Genomic DNA, 23,203 nt, shown 5'->3' with positions numbered 1-23,203 from the left:
TCCAAGGCAACATTTATTTCATTTTATTTTGCTTTATTTTAGTTTTTGACCCACAAATATTGTTTTAACATATGACTGTAATTTTTTTATCCAATAATTCTTACTATTCGACCTAGAAAATGTTATTCTGAAGTATTAAGCAGAATAATGACCCAAATATAGCTATATCAAAGCTAAAGAGAAAAACACCACAGTGGTCAGCTGTACAAAATCGGACACATTTTAATTAAATACTGCAAAACTCAGAAAGTTTAAGCAAACATGTTTTTGTTCTCAGTTTGATTCATTCTGTTTCATACTGTTACAAGGCATAGAAGCATTTTCTTTCCGTAGCTTCTCATTCACACATCACACATTCTTTGATAAAGTGCTTTACTGTTTCACTTCTCTGGCCATCTATGGCACTCAAGCACAGAACAGCATGCTGGGAAATCTGCTCTGTGCTGTTGTGACTATGTTCAGAATAGCACGCTTCTCTCATACTGTTTCTGCAATACAGAGTATGTATACTGTGCATGCATACTATGCAAATGTTTGCATGGAATACCTGGACGGCCTGCAACATTTGCCAAAATGTGCAGTATTTGACCACAGCACCCACAATGCATTGTGCCTGACCTTCTTTTTCCAGAGAGACAAATGAATGGGAAGCAATACCAGGTGCATCTGAATTATATTTATAAATATTAAAATATATATATTTATTTATTTTAAGACATCATTACACAATCAAAAAAGCAAAAAGGCTGTAGGCATGATAATGAGTTAATTTGATGACAATTGAACATTCTACTAAAATTCTCGCATACTCGTTCTTTTAAAAGTTATAAGCCGTGTACAGTGTTCCATTCTGAACATAGCCATCTAGCCAAGCACCTGATGGACTTGCAATGCCCTCTGGGAGATGTAGGCACAGGGGTAGTGCATGTGTGGACACCTGATACAACTGTTGCCATAATTTGAGGAGAGCCCCATATTGATCTCTGTAGCTGTACAGCGCCTCTCTGAGGCAGGGAGGAGATTGTCTATAGATTGTCTATAGAAAGACCCTTTAAAGCCAGCATGCAGCAGTATCGGCCTAATGCACTAAATTAAAACGGTCACCGTTTTGACATTTTGTTACATTTGCAAACTCTAGCTGGCTGTGAATTATGACCTGGAAACTGAGTGGTGAAATCATTTGAGCCACAGCTAGTCCTTGTCACTATTTTCTGGGCAAACATAGCTTTTTTCTATGTAAATGAGGATGTAGAATGTGCCAGATAGCACGTACCATAGCCATCTACGGAAAGCAGGTAAACTGGATTTTATTTCAAAGGGATTTAAAAAGGGATTTTATTTCATCAAATGATGATGAAGAGCATTCAAATCGGGCATATATCCAGAGACGGCGCAGTCTGGAGCATTTTCAGCATTGTGAAGCGCTGATTCAGGTGAATGGATTGCCGCGGGGAAGCGTTGCTGCAAAACATTTAGGCCTTAATTTAAGATTTATTTTATTTGAAACACATATAAAATTTCCATTCATTTAGTTTACACAGTTTTAAACACATAAAAAAATGAATAAATGTAACGTGATGCATATTTGTCAGTCATAAATGAAACCGGTAAGAATCATGTAAAACAAAAAAAACACATTGCATAGTTTATTATTAACTATTTGCATCTAGTCGATCTTATTTTAACAAGTATATTATTAAAATGCATTTATTCAAATTGCTTAGGATCAGCATACACCTGTTTATTGCAAAAACTATTATATTTATTCAGTCAAAATGTATGGTTAACATGGTTAAAACATGGCTAGGTTTAGAACAAGCAACTATTGAATTAGTTCAAATTTATGAGATAGAAAGAAATTGGATTTATTCATGATAAATATGTTAACCTGGTTATTGTGTCTTTAAAACAGTCAGTTTATTAGTGCTGTTACATAAATATTATGTATTAAATATGTATTATGTAATAGAAATGTGTTTATGTATGAATTAAATTAAACTTTTATCTAAAGCGACTTACAGTGCATTCAAGCTAACAATTTTCTCCTAATATGTGTTCCCTGGGACATGTATGACTGACAGTTATGCATCGCAATAAGTTTATAATAAATTATATAATAAATTTGGATTTTACATGCAATTCAATTATGTGAATCTCTGATCTGTAATTTAGACCTACAGTTATAGTTAGGAATGTATAATATATCGGTGCCATATTGGGTATCTGCCGATATTTAATATTTTTTAATTAATCTATATTTTATATTTATTTGTATAGCTCATTTTCTGCATTTTTATATTTAGTTTTCTTTGCTGCAACACTTGAAAGTCTTTAAAAACAAAAAATAATTTGATAACTGTTGAATGTAATCATATTTCATACTCTACAAAATGATGTTGTGACGCCCAAATTTTACTTTTAGCATTGAAAATGATTCAATTCAGTTTTTAGTGTTTTACATTTTTAATGTATGATTACAAAACAGTATAGAATTTTATTATATTTATATCAATTTATCGGTTATCAGCTTATAATTAGACAATTATTATCACTTTTCATTATCGGACAGAATTTTATTATTGGTGCATCAGTTTACAGTCCCAGCAAAGTAGACAAAATTGGGACGGGACTGTTCACAGGGGAAACAGTCTGGATGCGTATTTTAAAGTTAAATTACTTTTTTATTTGAAGCAGCGTCTTTAAAGCACAACTCTCCTGGAGCGAAACTACACACAGAAAATACACCGAGATGTGAAGAACCGACAAAGACAACTATCAAAAAACAGTGCAAAACTACATCCTATGTTAACGGCCCTAAAGTCTGCTGCAAACTGAGAAACCATGGCAAGCAAATTTGCTTTCCAGGCTACCAGATTTGCGTAATTACTGCAGCAAAGCATTGCGTGAAAACTGACGCCATCAGAGGGCGCTGTTCTTTGTGAATGAATTCACCCTGAATGTTTCCTAGGGCTCAGGCTCAATTGTAAGGGATTGTGTCCACTGAAGCATTCATGTATAATGTGATTGTTGGTTATTTTGTCAGTTTTCATGATCTAGCTGAGCTTTGGCGTAAGTCAGATCTCTGTGTTAAGCTGGTTACACATTCATGGGGCTAAACAGGATATGACAAAGGCCACTGGAAAATCTCATCTACCCACTTAAACACAGAGGTGTAGCGTTTTGAAAAGCGTAGGCTGATTTTAGAAACTGTAACTCTTATTAAATACAGTTATTCGTCAAAATACTAAAGTAATGCATGTCTGTTTGTGACGTTTCTGCTGTAGAAAAAATGGCCAATCCTGCTAGCCTTTCAGAGTCATGGCCATCGAGTCTGAGATATATCTGTTTATGCTGTTCATTTAAAGACAGTCCCGATCAAATCAATGGTTTTGTTGGATGTTTGAGGCCACAGAAAGAGACACGCTTGTTGGGCCTTTTGCATCTCCTCTTGAAAACGGCGCCACACACATCAACGGGACACACTTGAGTGTTCACACGTATACTGAGATTCAGGTCTTGCTGCTCTGAGTGACGGGCACTTTAACTCCTTTCTGTCCTGTAGCTGTGAAGGACAGAGAGAGAGAAGATATTTAATGATGGACAGAAGGAAAATTCAAGTCAGACAACTAAAGAAAGATTTTAACAGGCTGAGAACCAGCTGTCAAAGTTTACTCAGCATAACATTGACACTAAAATAGACAGAAGCAGAAATGTTTAAATAAATCCATAAAGAAAAAATAAGTTTAATGACAGCCACCGTTTTATCCAAATATCTCTCTGCATCACCGTAGCGCCATTTTGGAGAATATCCGTTGAACGCAAGCAGCGTACGCTCTTCTGTGTCAGCTCTTCTGTTTTCGTTCACATCAAAGCATAAAAACACGTAGAAAATGTATCCTTTTGTCGTGGCTGACATAGAAAAGCTTGCGTTCAGCGGCTATTCTCCAAAATGAGACACAGGAGACGAAATGTTGAATAAAGTAATTATTTTTGTTTTCTTCACTTACAAAAAGTTTTATGTTACAGTTGAACTACTGATGGCAGATGGACTATTCTGACGATGTATTTCATACTTTTCTGGATCTTGACAGTTAAAGTTACTTGGCAGTCTATGGGACAGTCACAAGCCTACGGGTTTTCATCCAAAATATCCTAAAGGGGACATATTATACAAAATCTGTTTTTTGATTAATTTTGTTTTTGAAGAAGATGCTCCCTCAACTCTACACGAATCATTTACACCGGACTGCTTTGTGAATGAGGGTCAGTTTAAAGCAGTTTTTGCACAAAAGTTTCTCCTGAAGGATGGAGCAGTTCCAACTGTTCGTGATCCAGCTACACCTCCAGAAGAAGTAAGTATCATGCGTTAGTTTTTCAAATTGCCTTTCTGAAAGACCTTCTTGGCTCTCTGTAAGGCTAATGTTGCTAAAGCTACCACTGTCTGTCTGTTTTCACTAATGCTGCCTTCACGTGCTACCAGAATGATCGTGAATAGGAAAGTGGGATTTAAAATTGCATATGAAAGCAATGTGAAGTCGACCGCTGGAATTAGTCAAGCTCATAATCACAAGTGGGGCTTATAAAATGTGTAATAGCATGCAATGGCACCATGAGTTATTTTTTTATCGTGCCGTGCTCCCATCTGTGTAATTCATAAAGTGCATTTTTTATGCACAGTACAACAGATGACTGATTTTTAAACCGAGTGTGTTTTCTGTAAAGATAACTGGCTTGTACTAATAGTGGAGTGTTTATTGCCGTGTTCTTGAGCTCTTGAAGCTCCGCCCTCTTCCCCGGAGCCCCAGCTCATTTGCATTTAAAGGGGAAGACATGAAAATGATGCGTTTTGGCTCGTACCCTAAAAGTGGCAATTTTAAGAAGCTATAAAAAATTATCTGTAAAGTATTTTGAGTTAAAACTTCACATACACACTCTGGGGACATCAGAGACTCATTTTACATCTTGTGAAAGGGGCATAATAGGTCCCCTTTAAATTGTGTTCTGAAGACGAACAAAGCTCATACGGTTTTGGAACGACATTGGGGTAAAGTGATTAATGACAAAATTTTCATTTTGGGGTGGAGTATCCGCTCAAGGCAAACTGAAAACTTGTAGTGAGAAAACAGCCTAAGCCACAAGTTTCTTTTAAAAGGTCTGAAACTCACCCAGTCTGTACCTCTCCTTAGCTTCAGCCCGCTCTTTTGCATCAAAGTACCAAACGGTGATGGCGTAGCTGTGGGAAGAGAAAGATTCATTCAGTCAGACAGTATGATGATCATATATGGATCTGATTATCCCAAGGCAGTGGTTTAGTAACTGTGATATGGAGTTATTATTTTTTTACATGCCCTTATTGTATAGTATATTGTATAGTTGTATTTTATATTTTATATTTGATCTAGATTTTTAGGCTCTACTGTTAATGTTATCTGTATGCACCGGGGGTCTGAGAGTAAAGCTATTTCAATTCTCTGTATGTATGTGCTGTACATGTGGAAGAATTGACAATAGAGCAGACTTGACTTGACTTGACTGGAGTCTGAGATGTGTAGATTCTTGTGGATCATTGTGTGGATAAAGCACAGATAGGGTTAATGCTAGTAAAGCGACTCGTTTGTTTATTCCTGGCTCTCTCCTACCGGCACGAGCTCACAAACTGAAACAACGGCCTCTTGCAAGCAGGAAGCACGCACTTCCTGTGCCCCACCTCGCCCCCCAGCTGTGATGGGGGTTGAAACACCACGACCCTCATCCTAAATGTAGATTGTAATGTAAAAAGTTTTTGATTGTTTTACTAGGAAGGGATGAGCCAAAAATGCAGCGTTTAATTTGTTTCATCAAACTCATTTCAACACAGACCCTCTTCCCGAGGAAGAGCAGCTGCAGGTGTGGCATTTAAAGAGCTCAACCAAATCAAACCGTAGTGTTTGCAGCGGTACGAGAACAATGGCAGTGGATGAGGTGTGTGTGTGTGTGTGTGTTTGGATAGATCAACATCCAATAGATGAGAGGTTATGAGAACTGTAGGACTGCAGTTTTTACCACATGACATTAAACAGCCTGAAATAACCTTTCCCTTTCATAAAAACAGAATGTTTTTGTTGTTGGTGGTGTTTAAATAGTAACAATAATAAATGAGTTTTTATCATTAAGAATTTCATTTTACTGATATATGAGATACCGTTATGATAAAAGGATAGTTGTACCACCCTGACATTATTACATAATTACAAATTCTCCAAAATAAACAAAATGTAATTTTAATTCATACATTAAAAATATGATCATCACAGAAAAGGTTCGTACAAGTCATTGTAACAGCATCTTTATCATTAATTGAAGCTAAAACTAAAACCATTATTAATCATTTTTAAATATAAATATTAGTTGAAAAACTTAAACAAAAATTGGCAACTAACTGAAAAAAGTACTAAAGTACTAAAACTGAAATAAAAATATATATTACAATACAGATGATAAAGAAACACAAAAAGACAGTTGTACCACCCTGACATTTTTTTATTGAATCCCCCAATATATGAATTTTGATTCATAAATTAAAAATATGATAATCACAGAAGAGGTGTGTTCAAGACATTGTATAAGTGTAGTAACTAAAACCATTATTAATCTTTTTTTATTGTAAAAAATAAATTATATATATATATAATAAAAATAAATCAATAACAATAATAATAATAAAAAATGAACAATTTAAGGCAATTAACTGACATTAGTTTCAATACTGAATACAAAAATACTAAATATAATAGTAATAAAAAATAATATATAAACCAAAGCTAATACTAAAATTTAAATTAAAAACTGAAATATAAAAACAAAAGGTAATTCATAATATGAATATATTTAATATATTTAAATCTAAAACATATGACTTAAACAGTGCATAAATAATACTTACCGTATTTTTCGGACTATAAGTCGCACCTGAGTATAAGTCGCATCAGTCCAAAATTACGTCATGACGAGGAAAAAACATAAATAAGTCACACTGGACTATAAGTCGCATTTATTTAGACCCAAGAGAAAACATTACCGTCTACAGCTGTGAGAGGGCGCTCTATGTCCATCTCGTGGCTGGAGACGGTAATGTTTTCTCTTGGTTCATTTCTCTTGGTTCATGTCAAATGAATTTTGATAAATAGGTCGCAACTTGACTATAAGTCGCAGGACCAGCCAAACTATGAAAAAAAGTGCGACTTATAGTCCGGAAAATACGGTAAATAGCACCGCATTGTACATATGAATTGGATTTTTGTAATGTATTTTTGAAGCCCCCTGGCTCTATGTGAGTGACTGTAGCACTGTACACACTGTGTGTGGACTCACCGAGTGGCAAAAGCTGGTTTCACCTCATGTGGGTTCCGGCGATCTGACCAGAAAATGAGCAGACGGTCAAAGAAAGGCTCAATGTTGGCTACAACATTACGACCTTCAGGGAAGATCTGCAATAGACCTCCATGAACCTGGATAAACAGATCAAAAACAAATGCTAGAAAGGGACTCCCTTCCTCACTAATCAAGTAACACTAAGAGTAAACGCAGGGTGCATCCCAAACCTTAGCATCCCAGTCCTTGTTCAGATAGTAGATGCAGGTTATGCAGCGTCCGTCGCCGTTCGGATTGTCCACATGTCGCACATATCCTGCTCCATTTCCAGGATAGCATGCAACCATGGCCTGGTTTTGCAGAAGAGAGGGAGGTTTAGGATGATTAACAATCAAATGAACACATTTTGTGACACTGTTCATGAAGGGCCAGATATTAAAATCTGTTCTGGCTGCTATGGCCATATTATATCTATTACCTACTGTACTCACATCTCAAGTAATAACTGTACCAAAACAAAAGGGTTTTAATAGAAAAGCATGTTCTGTATGGTAGAGTATGTCTGCCTGACCGCACACAGACCGCCGTTATCATCCAGTGCTGTTTATGAAGGTTTATAACCACGAGCATGTGGCTCATACTCTGATATGATAAATGACATACCGAACGCTCATGGTAAGGTGAAATAATAAACACAAGGTTCTTTCATAACAGACGTGTGACAGATTAAAATAAACATTTCTGTTAGGGTCAATGATTAACTGTTTTTGTGTCTAGATCTCTTACTTCTTATAAAAAAAGAAGCCATACTAAGATAATTAAATACACTATTTTTTCCCCCAATTATTGAATTAAAATAAAATCAATTCAAAATCACATAAACGCAGCCTTCATAAACATATACAACAAACATTCTTTCAAAAGCATTTTTTTAAAAATCATACGGACCACAAACTTTAGAAAGGTAGTTTATATAAATAAGACTATATTTAGATTTATTAGTAGTAGTTTTTTTTAATATTCTTTTTGGAAAGAATATAGTTGTTTTTGAACTTGCAGTCATATGATTTTAATGGCAATATGGTATAGTGGTTAGTTTACATGCTCTGTGTTTATATGGGCAACATCAGTCTGAGTTTTCTTTTCTATTCATAGTAGTTGTATTTGCTTTACTCTACTAAGGAGTGTTCTTTCTTTATTAAATGTCTAATTAATGTGCTTAAGTTTGTCACGAGATGAGCTAGAACAGGAAATCGAAGTGTGACACAGGAAAATGTATAAATGTCAGCGTTCTTAGAAACGCATCTGGAGGGACATAGTTAGACACCTTAAATGGACATGTGTGTTTAATGTGCATTATGACTGGATGAGATCAAAGCATCCGGATTCGGTGAAGGTATAAATGTTGAGTTGGGGTTGTCACACACTGCAGCCAATCTCACCTTTTCTTGCAAGAAAAAAAAATCTTCAAAAGACTTTTGTCTCATACCTTTATTGAAATAGAAAGTTGGGGTCAACCACCAAGAGCATATGGCTTGGCATAGAGCTCAGTTTTGGCACGGTTTCTGCTCTGGCTGATATGAGGCATTCCTGGGCTGGATGATGGTGGAGATGTTAAAAGGGGTCTGTTGCGGCAGGAATGTGAGGCATAAGGGTGCTCTCTAAAATATGGTCAGAGAGAGAAACTGCCTTTATCACTGGATCACAGCATAGTGGTAACGTGTGTCACATGGGTTAAACAGCAGCACATGGCCAGACAGTGGCACATCAGCCCACCTCTCTTTCACAGCCAGCATGTGCTCCGGCAAAAGGTCTGTTTGAAGATCAACAGAAGTGATTGTGCACTATTTTCTTAAAGGGACAGTTCACCCAAAATGAAAATTCTGTCATCATTTACTGACTCTCTTGTCGTTCCAAACCTGATTGACTTTCTTTCTTCTGCGGAGCATGACGATATTTTCAAGTATGTTGGCAACCACGGTTTTAGCGACCATTGCATCGATAAGTACAAGTTAACATGTTTCACATAAGAAAGAAAATCAAACAACTGGGGAAGACAGAAGTGTTTGTTATGATAACAGAAATGTTACGTTTTCAGAAAGTTACGTTTTTCTTTGTTTCTTTCTCTTTTTTTTGGGGCAGGAGTGCAATGGCCAAGGTTCAATCTACATCCACATTGCTAAACCAACACCCCCCACGTGATTATGCGGAGTATGACTGCTTTAAACTAACATTACCAACCAAATAAGTACATCTTTCACTGTCACTGTCAACATAATGCATTAAACACGGCCCCATTCGTTAACATTAGTTAGTAGTATTAACTAGCAATGAGAGATACATGTATTAGAGTATTAAAATATTAATCTTTGATAACATTAGTTAATAACTTCAACCATTCATTGTTAGTTCATGTTAGTGCAGATGCATTAAATAATATTAACAGGTAACTTTTGATTTGAATTATGTGTTAGTAAACATAATTGAATAAAAGGCTTATTCATCGGATTACACATTTCTAAAGAAGTTTCTAAATCTGATGAGCACAGATAACAGTCTGGAGCTGCTTTGACTGGATCTGTACTTGGCTTCTCTCATAACTAGATTAGAGGACATCACCTTCTTTGGCAGACCGAAGGCTTTTCACAGGAAGCCAACTATGACACCCAAACTGAACAGATATTGTACGACTGAGCAGAGAAAAGCTCAATTATCCAATTAGAAAGAACAAAAAAGTGGGCACACACACACACACACACACACACAGCTAAAAGCCTCATTGCAGTTATCAGTGTCTTTACAACCAATAATCAAACACAACACACTCACCCAAAATGTCTGTCTCTCAAGTAAAGATTCTGGAAATCTGATCTATTCTAGTCAAATGGTTCATGCAATGCAAGATAATCCATGACGAATAGTCTGTCAAATACAACCCGAATTCCGGAAAAGTTGGGACGTTTTTTAAATTTTAATAAAATGAAAACTAAAGGAATTTCAAATCACATGAGCCAATATTTTATTCACAATAGAACATAGATAATGTAGCAAATGTTTAAACTGAGAAATTTTACACTTTTATCCACTTAATTAGCTCATTTAAAATTTAATGCCTGCTACAGGTCTCAAAAAAGTTGGCACAGGGGCAACAAATGGCTAAAAAAGCAAGCAGTTTTGAAAAGATTCAGCTGGGAGAACATCTAGTGATTAATTAAGTTAATTGATATCAGGTCTGTAACATGATTAGCTATAAAAGCTTTGTCTTAGAGAAGCAGAGTCTCTCAGAAGTAAAGATGGGCAGAGGCTCTCCAATCTGTGAAAGACTGCGTAAAAAAATTGTGGAAAACTTTAAAAACAATGTTCCTCAACGTCAAATTTCAAAGGCTTTGCAAATTTCACCATCTACAGTGCATAACATCATCAAAAGAGAAACTGGAGAAATCTCTGTGCGTAAGGGACAAGGCCGGAGACCTTTATTGGATGCCCGTGGTCTTCGGGCTCTCAGACGACACTGCATCACTCATTGGCATGATTGTGTCAATGACATTACTAAATGGGCCCAGGAATACTTTCAGAAACCACTGTCGGTAAACACAATCCGCCGTGCCATCAGCAGATGCCAACTAAAGCTCTATCATGCAAAAAGGAAGCCATATGTGAACATGGTCCAGAAGCGCCGTCGTGTCCTGTGGGCCAAGGCTCATTTAAAATGGACTATTTCAAAGTGGAATAGTGTTTTATGGTCAGACGAGTCCAAATTTGACATTCTTGTTGGAAATCACGGACGCCGTGTCTTCCCGGCTAAAGAGGAGGGAGACCTTCCAGCATGTTATCAGCGTTCAGTTCAAAAGCCAGCATCTCTGATGGTATGGGGGTGCATAAGTGCATACGGTATGGGCAGCTTGCATGTTTTGGAAGGCTCTGTGAATGCTGAAAGGTATATAAAGGTTTTAGAGCAACATATGCTTCCCTCCAAACAACGTCTATTTCAGGGAAGGCCTTGTTTATTTCAGCAGGACAATGCAAAACCACATACTTCAGCTATAACAACAGCATGGCTTCGTCGTAGAAGAGTCCGGGTGCTAACCTGGCCTGCCTGCAGTCCAGATCTTTCACCTATAGAGAACATTTGGCGCATCATTAAACGAAAAATACGTCAAAGACGACCACAAACTCTTCAGCAGCTGGAAATCTATATAAGGCAAGAATGGGACCAAATTCCAACAGCAAAACTCCAGCAACTCATAGCCTCAATGCCCAGACGTCTTCAAACTGTTTTGAAAAGAAAAGGAGATGCTACACCATGGTAAACATGCCCCTGTCCCAACTATTTTGAGACCTGTAGCAGAAATCAAAATTGAAATGAGCTCATTTTGTGCATAAAATTGTAAACTTTCTCAGTTTAAACATTTGCTATGTTATCTATGTTCTATGGTGAATAAAATATTGGTTCATGTGATTTGAAAGTCTTTTAGTTTTCATTTTATTAAAATTTAAAAAACGTCCCAACTTTTCCGGAATTCGGGTTGTATAAGTGATGCTGTGACGATGTCATTAATGAGCTATTTGATATTCTTTGGTTGTTTATGGTTAACATGCGCAGTTCCTTAAAACAACATTGTTTTGATCATGTAAGAACCTTTCAAGCCTTGATAGTCAGATGGATATTGAGCACAGGCTGTGCTGAGGTGAGATAAAAGAGTGTTAACCTGATGATGAGAGTGCACAGGATTAGTAGGACATAAGGGTTAGATAAGGACACACACACACACACACACACACACACACACATTGAGACATCAGGACTACAAAAACACTCATTCAGAGTAGAAGAAAAGTGGAATTTACCTTTGAACTAATTGATATTTACATGCATGACATTCGATTCAGGTCCATATTCTAACGTTTACTGCAATTTTATTTATTGCCATTTTTACACCACACCATTAGTTTTGTAACTTCAAATTAAATAAATAACATGCATCATTTAAGTTTCTCATTTATGATGCATGCTTCATTATATTGTCCCACAGAAACTGAAAAAAACCTAATTAAATTATTATTTTTTTTATGAATGATTTATAAATTCCTCCTGCTTGCTATTGAAACAGCGTTCCTTTAATATATCTTTATATTTAATATGGCCCATAATAATTTTTGTACATGTGTAGAGTATGTGTAACCTTGTGAAAAAGTAGTGCACTTAACTGTATTGAATGTGCACTTCAAATCAAAAATAGATTTCTTAAAACAACTATATTTGTAGATGATAAATTTCAACATCATCATTGCATATGCGTAACTAATTAGTGACATAGTTTCATAGTGACATTCAGCCAAGTATGGTGACCCATACTCAGAATTCGTGCTCTGCATTTATCACATCCAAAGTGTGCACACACACCGTGAACACACACACACACCGTGAACACACACCCGGAGCAGTGGGCAGCCAGTTATGCCAGTTAAAAAAGTAAAGCTAATTGCATTTTATAGAAAGTATAATCCATGCAATTAGGGTACATTATGTTCAGTTCACACATATGTTTATTCTTTTAAAGTATATTATTTCTGTGAACTTTTTTAAAAGTATGCTCATTTTATAAAAGTGTACTTCTTTTTCACCATTTTGGTGGATTATCTAAGATGTTTATATGAAAGTGAAGTGACATTCAGCCAAGTATGGTTACCCATATTCAGAATTTGTGCTCTGCATTTAACCCATCCGAAATGCACACACACAGAGCAGTGAACACACACACACACACACACACACACACACACACACACACACTGTGAGCACACACCCGGAGCAGTGGCCAGCCATTTATGCTGCGGCGCCCGGGGAGCAGTTGGGGGTTTGATGCCTTGCTCAAGGGAACCTCAGTCGTGGTATTGAAGGTGGAGAGAGAACTGTACATGCACTCCCCCCACCCACAATTCCTGCCAGCCCGGGACTCGAACTCACAACCTTTCAATTGGGAGTCCGACTCTCTAACCATTAGCCCACGACTTCCCCGACCACAATTGTGATTAATAGAGTAATATGGCAGCTGTCAAATTCAGATTTCTAGAAACCAGAATATTAAATGAATCAATGGGTTGAAAGGTATGCTTACATAATCAAAATATGAACAAATCCTTCTTATTATGCACATGCCATTTTTGGAAACCCCTTGCTTCATCTAGAACCCAACAGTTCCTAAAAATTTCCATCTATGTCACTGGGTTGTGGTCGGAAACGTTGGAATATTTGGCCAGTCAAAACTGTCTCCCGTTCAATCCCACAGTACCACTTAACTTCTTCACTGCAGAGGAAAAGACTGAGTTGAAGCGTTGAGATACTCGATTTCCTCTCTACACCTTTCTACTATTGTATATCTTAATCTAAGATATACAATATTTTAATTCTAATTAATCCTATTACTTTTAAGTGGACGAATGCAAATAAAGTAATGCTTGTGATGTTTTGTTTGGCTGGTTCCTCTCTCTCTGGGAGGGGCATGTGAAGTCTGCCATGTGGCTGATGCTGGTACTCACTGTTCCCTCCTTTTTATCCTTTCCCCTGCCACGTCTTCCCAAAATCAAATGGTTTCTATGCATACTAGAATGAAACCAGGATCTTTCTCTGAAAGCACTGGATTAGAGAGAAAGGAGCACCCACACTCATTCTCCTGCAGCATACAACGTGCTACGTGTCTTGTTTCAAGGGTAATGGTGAGAAATATTTTGGCTGGTTCAAAAGTAAGGGGTCTGATAAGGCTCGGAAGAGGAGACGGAGAGGAAAAAAGAGAACTAATGGGAGGGTTGATTAAGGACAATCAGCGCACTGGAGAGAAAACAAAGGAGTTATATGGCCCCGGAGAAACAGATGCTCTAATGCAATGGGAAAAGCTGCAGCCTTTTTGATGTGGCTTTATCACTGAAATGTTCTTTACTCTCTGGGACAATTTACATAGCCTTGATTTAACCGGTTCAACATATTTCTATAATCAAATAGTGCTATCAGCACTCCAAAATGATGAGGCTTTCGACAACTAATTAATAATGAAAATGAAAACAGCAGACGATGTGGCATTCAAATAAACAGCAACACACTGATAACCATCAGCCTTTGATAAACAGCCGACAATTCAAGTAAACTGTGTTTACAGGCATTCTTAAAATCACTTGGGCTTTGTCCGGTTTTGATATCAAACCTAAACAAACATGTAGACAATGAATTAGCTGCTAGAATGAAGTTTGTTTTCGAGGTTTCGGCTTAAAAGATATTTGTGCCAGTTGTGACCTTTACACAATTAAAGATCAGTGTTTAAGGCATTTATTGTGATCTAAAATATTGTGAAGTTATTGAGCATAAATCCTGCCAAACTATAAACACCCTCGTTGATTAGATGACCTTGTGCTTGGGGTTTATATGTATAGTTAACATATTACTTGCACAAAATGTACACTATATATTTACATGTTTTGTTTTTATATCCATGTTTGAAGGATAATGTAAATGTGGAACAACATGCTAGAAATAGCTTGGTCTATTTACGCAACCAGGACAGTAAGATTTATTAAATGAAATTAATCATTTTATTCAGCAAGGTTGCTGAAAATTCAGCTTTGCCACCATGTTATATTGTTGATACTAGGTACTAGAGTTGTATCGTACTTCCCCGTGTCTAATTTCATCTGCATAAGACATAAAATTGGCGACGAGGATGCTGAACGCCTGCACACAGAATTGATGAAGGATGTCTATGGTAAACACTCACATTTCCAGGCCCCTTCCTCCCATGCCCGGGAGAGTTAGTGGTGGCAAGTCTAAACTGATTTGACCTTATCTAAGTCAATTACAATCGTTACTCAGATTGAGGCTGTAAGTGAACAAGCAAAGAGTATCACAGGGGACCAGGCTATATCTGTGCAAGCCATATAGTCACAGTCAAATAATGCTGCGGGTCGGAGGCGGCATAAATGCATCACGCAAACACCACAAGCCTTCTTACTCTGGCTCTTTACTGTCAACATAGTCTTCCTGCACATGCTACCGCTGTGTGTCTGGTAAACATGTGAGCAATGCACAACACTGCCCTGCTATTTGTAGAAAATGTAAAAATTGCCAGAAAATGGGACATTTTGCCCATGTGTGTCGATCGACCGACACACGTTCAGTGCATGAGATCCAACAGCCTGAGTACTGTTCTTCACATGCATGACAAGCAACAACAATTAAGATTGCTTGCCCTGTTTCCACAACAGCTTCTGATACTGTAGAGGTTGAGTTGATGGTGGATACCGGCTCATCCGTCTCCAGCCTATATCACGGTAACTTTAATTCTGTGCCTCTTCAGACACCTTTAGACACTAACTTGCACTGATCCCTGTATTGGGTTGTTTACTCCTCACTGTGTCTAGAGATACTGCTGTTTCCAAAAGAGGGGTAATTAAATAAAAACTGATGCGTCTCCCTGGGTTTCCCCGATCGTTGTCACGCAAAAGAAAATGGGTGGCATCCGCTTGTATCAATTTAGAGAACCCAAATAAGCTATCATGACTGAGAGTTATCCATTGCAACTACCACATATGAGTTGCTCTAACTACTCACTACGCGTACCATCAGGTTATATTACACCCTGATAGTAGAGACTTAACTGCTTTCATCACGCCCAAAGGATTGTTCTGTATTTGCTGAGTCTCGTACGGATTGGCCTTGGCTCCGTCGGCGTTCTAGAAAATGATGCACATTTTATTGGAAGATCTACCAAACGTGTCTGATTACAGCCTCAGCGCCATTTTCTCACAAATACATCCAGATAATTCTGAATGCACAGTGGTCTTTGAGTCAAAAACACTTACTCCAACTGAATGCAAACATTCGGCCATAGAAAAAGAGGAGCTTGCGTGAGCTTGGGCAGTCAAGAAGTGTAGCACATGAGTGCAGGGTCGAACATTAAAATTGCATACAGACCATCAGGCCAACCACTTTACTCACAACTAAACGGAGGACTGCGCAGCAATGCGTATTGTGTACTGTCATAACTTCACTGCCGACTATCTGTCACGTCTTCCTCTGCCTCTGCTCTGACTGCTGTGACTAAGAAAGACTTTACAGCTGCTTTTTGCTCCTGTCCCGAGATGTGTTAGCTGTGCACACAGATTCAGATACACTCGTCTTCACACGTTGACCCCCTCTTGCTCCCATTCCACAAACAGAGACATGAATGATCTGCAACGGATGACTTCATCCTGAGGGGATCACGTCTCTTGCACCTGTATCCTTACATCATTAGTGTCAGTGATGCTTGCACATGAGGGGCACCAGGGCATCATATGCAGTAAGCAGCGGCTACATGATCTATACTGGTGACTCGGTCGCACGTGTTATCTCCTCTTGTCAACTGTGTCAAGTGTCAGACAAAACCGCAAAAAGTAAACCCTGCCCCACTGCAGCCAGACTGATCCGACCCACTGAACAGAAGACTCATGCCTCTCCTCCCTCAATCGCTCTGATGAAAGAGCTGCAGTGGACATGCTGACACTATCTGAAAATTCATTAAAAGGTCATCCAGATCAGGTTTCTAATGGCAACAGCAATGGACGGGCTGTGATTACAACAGGCATGTCCACATGGTCCTGAGCTGCATTCATAACACTCCCGCAGCCATAAAAATTACTCTAATGCATTGAAGCTACACTAGTAGTCAGAATATTTAAGATTAAGAATGATTCAGGTTTTTGAAAGAAGTCTCTTATGCTCACTCTGCATTCATTTGATCAAAAATACAGTATCTTTTATATTTTAACATTTTAAAGTTAAAGTTGAATTTTCAGCATCATTGCCACGTGATCCTTTAGGAATCATTCTAGTATGCTAATTTGGTGCTCCGTTATTATCAATTATTATTAGTGCTAAGTTGTAAAAAATTATTCTTATTATTTTCATCATTGAAAACCATTGTTGCTGCTTAATATTTTTGAGGATTTCTTTTTTTTGATGAATAGAAAGTAAAAAAAAATATATTAAATGCAGTTACTTTTTTTGTGTTTACTGTCACATTATTTTGTTTAATTTAATTTAATGCATCCTTGTTGAATAAAATACATAATTTCAATCAAACTTTTGAATGATAGTGTAGCATGGTTTCTTCAAAAATATTAATCAGCAGAGCTGTTTTCAACATGTAATGTTTCTTGAGCAGTAAATTATGATTTCATTAAATGATTAAAATTATTTCTGAAGGATCATGTGGCTGATGCTTTGCATCACATGGATAAATTACATTTTAAAATATATTCAAATAACAAACAGTTATTTTTAATAAACTTCCACAATATTGCCATTTAACTGTATTTTGCATTAAATAAATGCTAGCTTGGCTTGAACATTTACGGCGACAGAACCGATGCTGCACTTTGAGCACACACAGGTCCGTGATGTTCAGTCAACTTGTTTTCTCAACTGTTTGTGATGTCAGAAAGTCTCAATTTCAACCTGACCAAAAATGTAATTCTCATTTTCAGATCCAGGGTTTGTTTTTGCGATTTTTATCTGATAAGCTCTGATACGTCTCACATGTACAATAAGGATACTGTATATACAAGCACACACACACACCTTACACGCAAGCAATGCACTTTAGTGGCAGTAAGAAATGTTGTTTGTATATGGGGTAGAGATAGAGACTGACAGAGGAGTCTTCAAAGCCAGAGAAACACTGATCTGGGATCAGATAGGACTGCATTTCTCAGACTGGTAGTTGAGGACAGTGGAACAGTGAGAAGAAACACAACACAGACAGTCAATATCTTGTCTGATACACTCAACCGCAACTTCCTGAATGCAGTTTTGCACCACTGACAGTGTGTTCCAGTTTTAGCCATAAAGTAATAGCTAAACTAGCATCTACTGAAACATACTTAATAAAGGGGAAAGTTGTCACACATAATGTTGGCTAGATCTCTGAAAGTATAAAAGCGAGGTAAAATTTGTGAATTTTCAGCTAAATTTTGTACTTCAAAAGATTTCCATTGACCATTGTCAATAGTGTAGTGACAGACAAAGTAAAACTCACACAAAATCGTTTTCAGATCAAGCAGCTTTCTGTTGGCCGACGCAGTGAACTTGTGTGAAAAAACTTCAACCTGATATGAAACGTTGTGTCGGAAACTTCTTCACCCTTAAAATAAATTTCAGATTACATTGATTCCTATTGAAATGACTAGATACTGCCTGCAAAATTTTATTATCAATGGTAAATGTGACCGCAACTTAGGTTACGTTCACACTGCGAGCCTTAGTGCTCAATTATTTTTTTGGTATAGCTGTTCACATTGTTGTTTTAAATGTGGCCAATATCAGATTTCAAGTGTGAACAGATCATGGTTCTGAATTGCGCAAAAGAACAATACAAAGTGGGATTGTTGTACTTGGGAGTTCTGACAATTGAGTATACTTCCACTGACTACCATTCACAACTGTCTTGATAACTTTGGATACGTAAAATCGTCAAAAAATTGACTGCCATGAGTGCAGAATCGTGAAGATTCGGGTAAGATTTTAGATCTTAAATGGAAATTTGGTCATCATTGACTCATGATGATGAGTCATGTTGCTCCAAACCTGCATGTGTTTCTTTTTTCTTTTGAACAGATAATAAGACATTCTGAAGAATGTTTGTATACACAGTTGCTATTAGTAGCTGCTAACTTAAAAAACTATGGAAGTTAATGGCCACCAGCAACTGTTCGGTTACCAACATGCTTCAAAATATCTTCTTTCGTGTTCCACAGAAGGGAGAAATTCTTTCAGGTTTGGAACAACTTAGGGTTAGTAAATAATAAAACAAAATTCATTTTTTGGTGAACTATCCCTTTAACAAGAATGTTTTCAGCACTTTCACTTTGTCACATTTAAGATGTTCGCTTTCTACCATTGTTTGCTGAAAAGCCTGTTTTATGGTTAGTCATTTATAGTTATGGATAGTTTCATTGTGACAACTTACCCAATATAGTTTGTAAATAAACTATATATTATTTATATCAATAATAGTTGAAATTTTAAATAGGCCTTTTTTTTTTTGCTGCAAAGACTTTCTTTGGTGCCTATACAGATATTGACTTTCACAAAGTAAAACTACCCAAGACAAATCAAGTGTCACCATACTGGTCCAAATAAAAATAATATTTCACCCAAAAATTATAATTCTGGCATCACTTCCTCAACCCTCATGTCATTTCTGTGACTTTCTTTGTACTGCTAGAAGGCATATTTTTAAATATCAGCATATTTTTAACAGTTTTGTTACACCATTGACTTCCATTGCTTTTCAGAATATCTTCTTTTAAGTTCCACAGAAAAAAAGAAAGCTATAGTTTTGGAGCGACATGAGTAAATGCAAACAGAATTGTAATTTGTAAGCACAGATATGCCACCTCATCGCCTCTCGCTCACCTTGGTGCGGCCATTTATGACATAATTCCCCAGCTGTCCATTGGCTGCACTGCGCATGATGGCCTCATCAAAGTGGGCCATGAGGGTCCCGATGTTCTCGCAGCCGGGCTCGTTGCCTTCGACCCAGGCTATCTGGTCTCCACGGATGTTCTTAGATGGGATGTTTTTTTGGCTGACCAACTGGCCTCCTCTAAACTTCCCGCTGTGATTTAGAGTCTCCACTTCCTCCAGAACCTTACTGCCTAGTCGATCGCCCAAGAAGCCATCTTTGACACAAATGCCATAAAACTTCATACAAGAAACTATATACTGCTCAGCCATGTGCTCTGGAGACCAGCCTGCACTGGTGGTCACCGCGGGCGACGTGGACCGCACCTCGGCCTGTCCAGGGGATGCATGGTTCCCTGTAACTTTGTGCCCATTGTGATGGACCCAACTGGGGGATGACATGGAGCTGGGAACGCCACCGTTTTTGTGTTGGCAATTGGTTGCGAGGGGTGTAACAGCCCGTGTGCTTTTACTAGAGTCTGTTTTGGAGTCTGTTTCAAGCCTCCTCCTTTTGCATTCAAGCGGAGGATACGGAGGGTGGGGTCCATGGGACGTTTCTGAAGAACCGCTAGATCCAGATCCCGTTGTGGGTAAACCACCATGGGCCCCGAAGTCACTGTTTTCCTCATCTTTTCTCCTCTGGTGGAGGAGTTGTCTGAATCGCACATCTCCACAAGGCTTCTTCAAAGGCCTGTCCCCATTACCCGTGAGGCCCCCATTGGGGGTCTCCACTAGTCTATTAAGATTTAAACACCCACTTTGCGTCTGCGCAGGCGCATCATGATAACTTTCTTCTGCAGTAGGTGAAAGGGACACCATTCCTCCGCCATTATACAAAGGCAAGCCACTCTTGGACTCCTCCAAAAGCTTGATCCCGGGTCCAGATCTAGACGCATGTCCTGCCAGCAGCTCCTCTGCTGTGGTGGCGTTCAGAACCATTGAACTCACCGCGTGAGACTCACAACAGCCACTGGTGACTCTCTCTTGCGGTGAACAGATCCTCTGGCGTCCGTGTGTGTTTAAAAGGTCCGTGTTTTGCAGTCTCTCCATGTCATGTCGTCTGCTCCTGGATGCGCACGTAGCTCACGTCCAATCCTCATTTTCTGCAGAATGGGCTCTGCTCATGTCTGCCTGGCGGCGCTGTTATCACGGAGCTCCTCGGTAAACTTTCCCAGCACACCATAAATACTTTTCTTCGGTTATTACAGAATTATCGATTAACTGTTTTCCATGGCTGTTTATTTCCTGGACAAGGGTTTATGAGCGTCTAAAGACAGAGTCACATCGGTTAAATCACTAAAACATTGTGAAACTAACGCACATCTGCCCAGTCATACTCTCTGTCATTTTAATAACGTCATATAGGTGAAATGTAGTGTAATGAAACAACAACAACAACAATAAACTTTTGGCTTATAATGAAATAAATAAAGTTTTCTTCAGAAAAAAGTCCAGACCGTCATAAACCTAACTGACATAGGCTACGATAAAACGATCAATTAAAAAATTACGCGTAGCCTATATATAGGCTACTGAAAATGAACAAATATTAAAATAATTTGCCTATATTGAATTCATATGAGATAGGCATGTAGACAAAATATGAATACAACGTGTGCAATAAAATATATTTGTAGATGCATATATTTTTAATATAGAAAAGCTTAATGCATAACGTTCTCTAATATATTTTAACAAAAAAATAACGGTATACGTGTTATGAAACATAATTAAACCAGTGAAATTATCCGGTACCCAATCCATTATTCAAAGACATATTGCTTTTAATATTTAGGCTATTTCTATAATAATATGCATCATGGTAAACTGGTAATATTACTTGTCTGTTTATAAAGTTAAATCAAAATCTTAACTACGAGGAGAGAAATATTGCCGTATTTGGCTTAAGTTACAGTAGCTACTTACCTTTGTATGGTACACCCGCTAGAAAAGACCAGCAGCGATTATAAAGAATTTACAGTGTTTTCTCGCTCATTTCAGATGGTACAAAATAAATGAAACAACGTTTGAACACAGGCAACACTGTGATTTCTGTCCATACAATCCTTGGTGAACAAAGAGTAAGTACGCTTCGTTTCAGATAAAACAATATGCGGGTGGTTGAAATTACATATCCTACTATGGCAAGACCTAGCTCATTAATATTAATCTAGCATGCTCTTGAAGCGTCCAATCAAGCAACCACATTAATATTAACGACTCGGGTTTTACCCATAGTAGGATTAGTAACCTCGCTTCCGGGTGTGACGCCGCCCCTCCCTCATCTTCTCTCTCTCCATGAGCGGCTCTGTCACTTACACGTGCGCACCTTCGCATCACGTGACCCTTAACGCCACAATAACAACAGCGGCTCACCAGAATCAGAACGTCACACAAAATGTAGACATAAGTATGAAATAATTCGTTCAAATCTCTCTCTCCCTCTCTCTCTCTCTCTCTCTCTCTCTCTCTCTATATATATATATATTTATTCTACCATTCTGTTATTTGAAGGTAACAGTAAAACTGTACTGAAAACATTTAATAATGCCTTCATCATTTATTTTTGTGACTTTCATTATGACTTTTATGTATATATTTTATTGCCCCAGTCCCCCCCAAAAAATTAAAATAGTAATAATAATAATATATTTATTATATAATAAATATATCTATGAATGGTATAATATTAATGATAAATGATCTGTATTTATAATCTAAATAAATAATCTCAAATAATATTCTACTTAATATAAACATTCATTTAATTTAAAACAACAACATATTTGTATTATTTTAATTTGGACATTTTTTTGTTTAATTATTATCTCGCGCACACACACAAACACACACATTAAATTGTACTTAACTCTAGAAGCATTTGAAGAGCTCAGTTTAGCAGGCTCTAGTACTGGAACAACTCCCACACAATCCCTCAGCACACACACACACACACACACACACTTTTCTCATGTCATTCCAAGTAACTGAATGACTCATTCTTCTCTATCCACCAGTCGGCTTAATACTAATGCAATCTAGCTATGAGTCACTGACTTTCCTGGTAATGCAATACAGGTCAATCAGTTTCTAGAGTGTATGAAATCTGACAACTAGAAGAAGGATTCCTTTTGTAATCAAATTTTGTGACGTTATTGGTCAATATTGGTCAACAGTTAAAGCACAGAATACATAAAGAGTCTGAAAGCAATGAATGAAGACTAAGTAGGTTGTGTGGAAACAAAGGTTGTGCGATTTTTCAAAGCTTCCTAGTGTTTAACTTCTATAAGCTAAAAATGTCATAACTTAATGTCATAATTTGTAAATAAACTACAGCATGTGGGCGTTTCCTGACATCAC

The 23,203-nt window shown here is 37.7% G+C and overlaps 1 protein-coding gene across 1 annotated transcript; it reads right to left on the bottom strand.

Annotated features, from left to right (window-relative positions):
* Positions 1 to 2,660: 2,660 nt before the first annotated feature.
* On the bottom strand, positions 2,661 to 21,976 carry egln2 (egl-9 family hypoxia-inducible factor 2). The gene is made up of 6 exons (XM_059533436.1): positions 21,770 to 21,976; positions 19,796 to 21,110; positions 7,581 to 7,700; positions 7,351 to 7,487; positions 5,166 to 5,233; positions 2,661 to 3,562 (listed from the first exon to the last, which is right to left on the bottom strand). Exons 2-6 carry the CDS (start codon positions 20,891 to 20,893, stop codon positions 3,510 to 3,512), a joined length of 1,476 nt encoding a protein of 491 aa, XP_059389419.1. The 5' UTR covers positions 20,894 to 21,110; positions 21,770 to 21,976; the 3' UTR covers positions 2,661 to 3,509.
* Between the last annotated feature and the right edge of the window lie 1,227 nt (positions 21,977 to 23,203).

Source organism: Carassius carassius, chromosome 41, assembly GCF_963082965.1.
Source record: "Carassius carassius chromosome 41, fCarCar2.1, whole genome shotgun sequence".
NCBI classification, from domain to species: domain Eukaryota; kingdom Metazoa; phylum Chordata; class Actinopteri; order Cypriniformes; family Cyprinidae; genus Carassius; species Carassius carassius.
This window is presented reverse-complemented; position numbering and strand designations above follow the sequence as displayed.

What these genes read in the sequence shown, in the direction of transcription:
- egln2 (XM_059533436.1), bottom strand. Translation starts at nt 20,893, where the DNA reads ATGGAGAGACTGCAAAACACGGACCTTTTAAACACACACGGACGCCAG. An exon ending in TCATAAATGGCCGCACCAAG is followed by an intron (nt 7,701 to 19,795) that starts GTGAGCGAGAGG and finishes CTGCAAAACCAG; the next exon opens with GCCATGGTTGCATGCTATCC. An exon ending in TAAGGAGAGGTACAGACTGG is followed by an intron (nt 3,563 to 5,165) that starts GTGAGTTTCAGA and finishes TGTCCTTCACAG; the next exon opens with CTACAGGACAGAAAGGAGTT.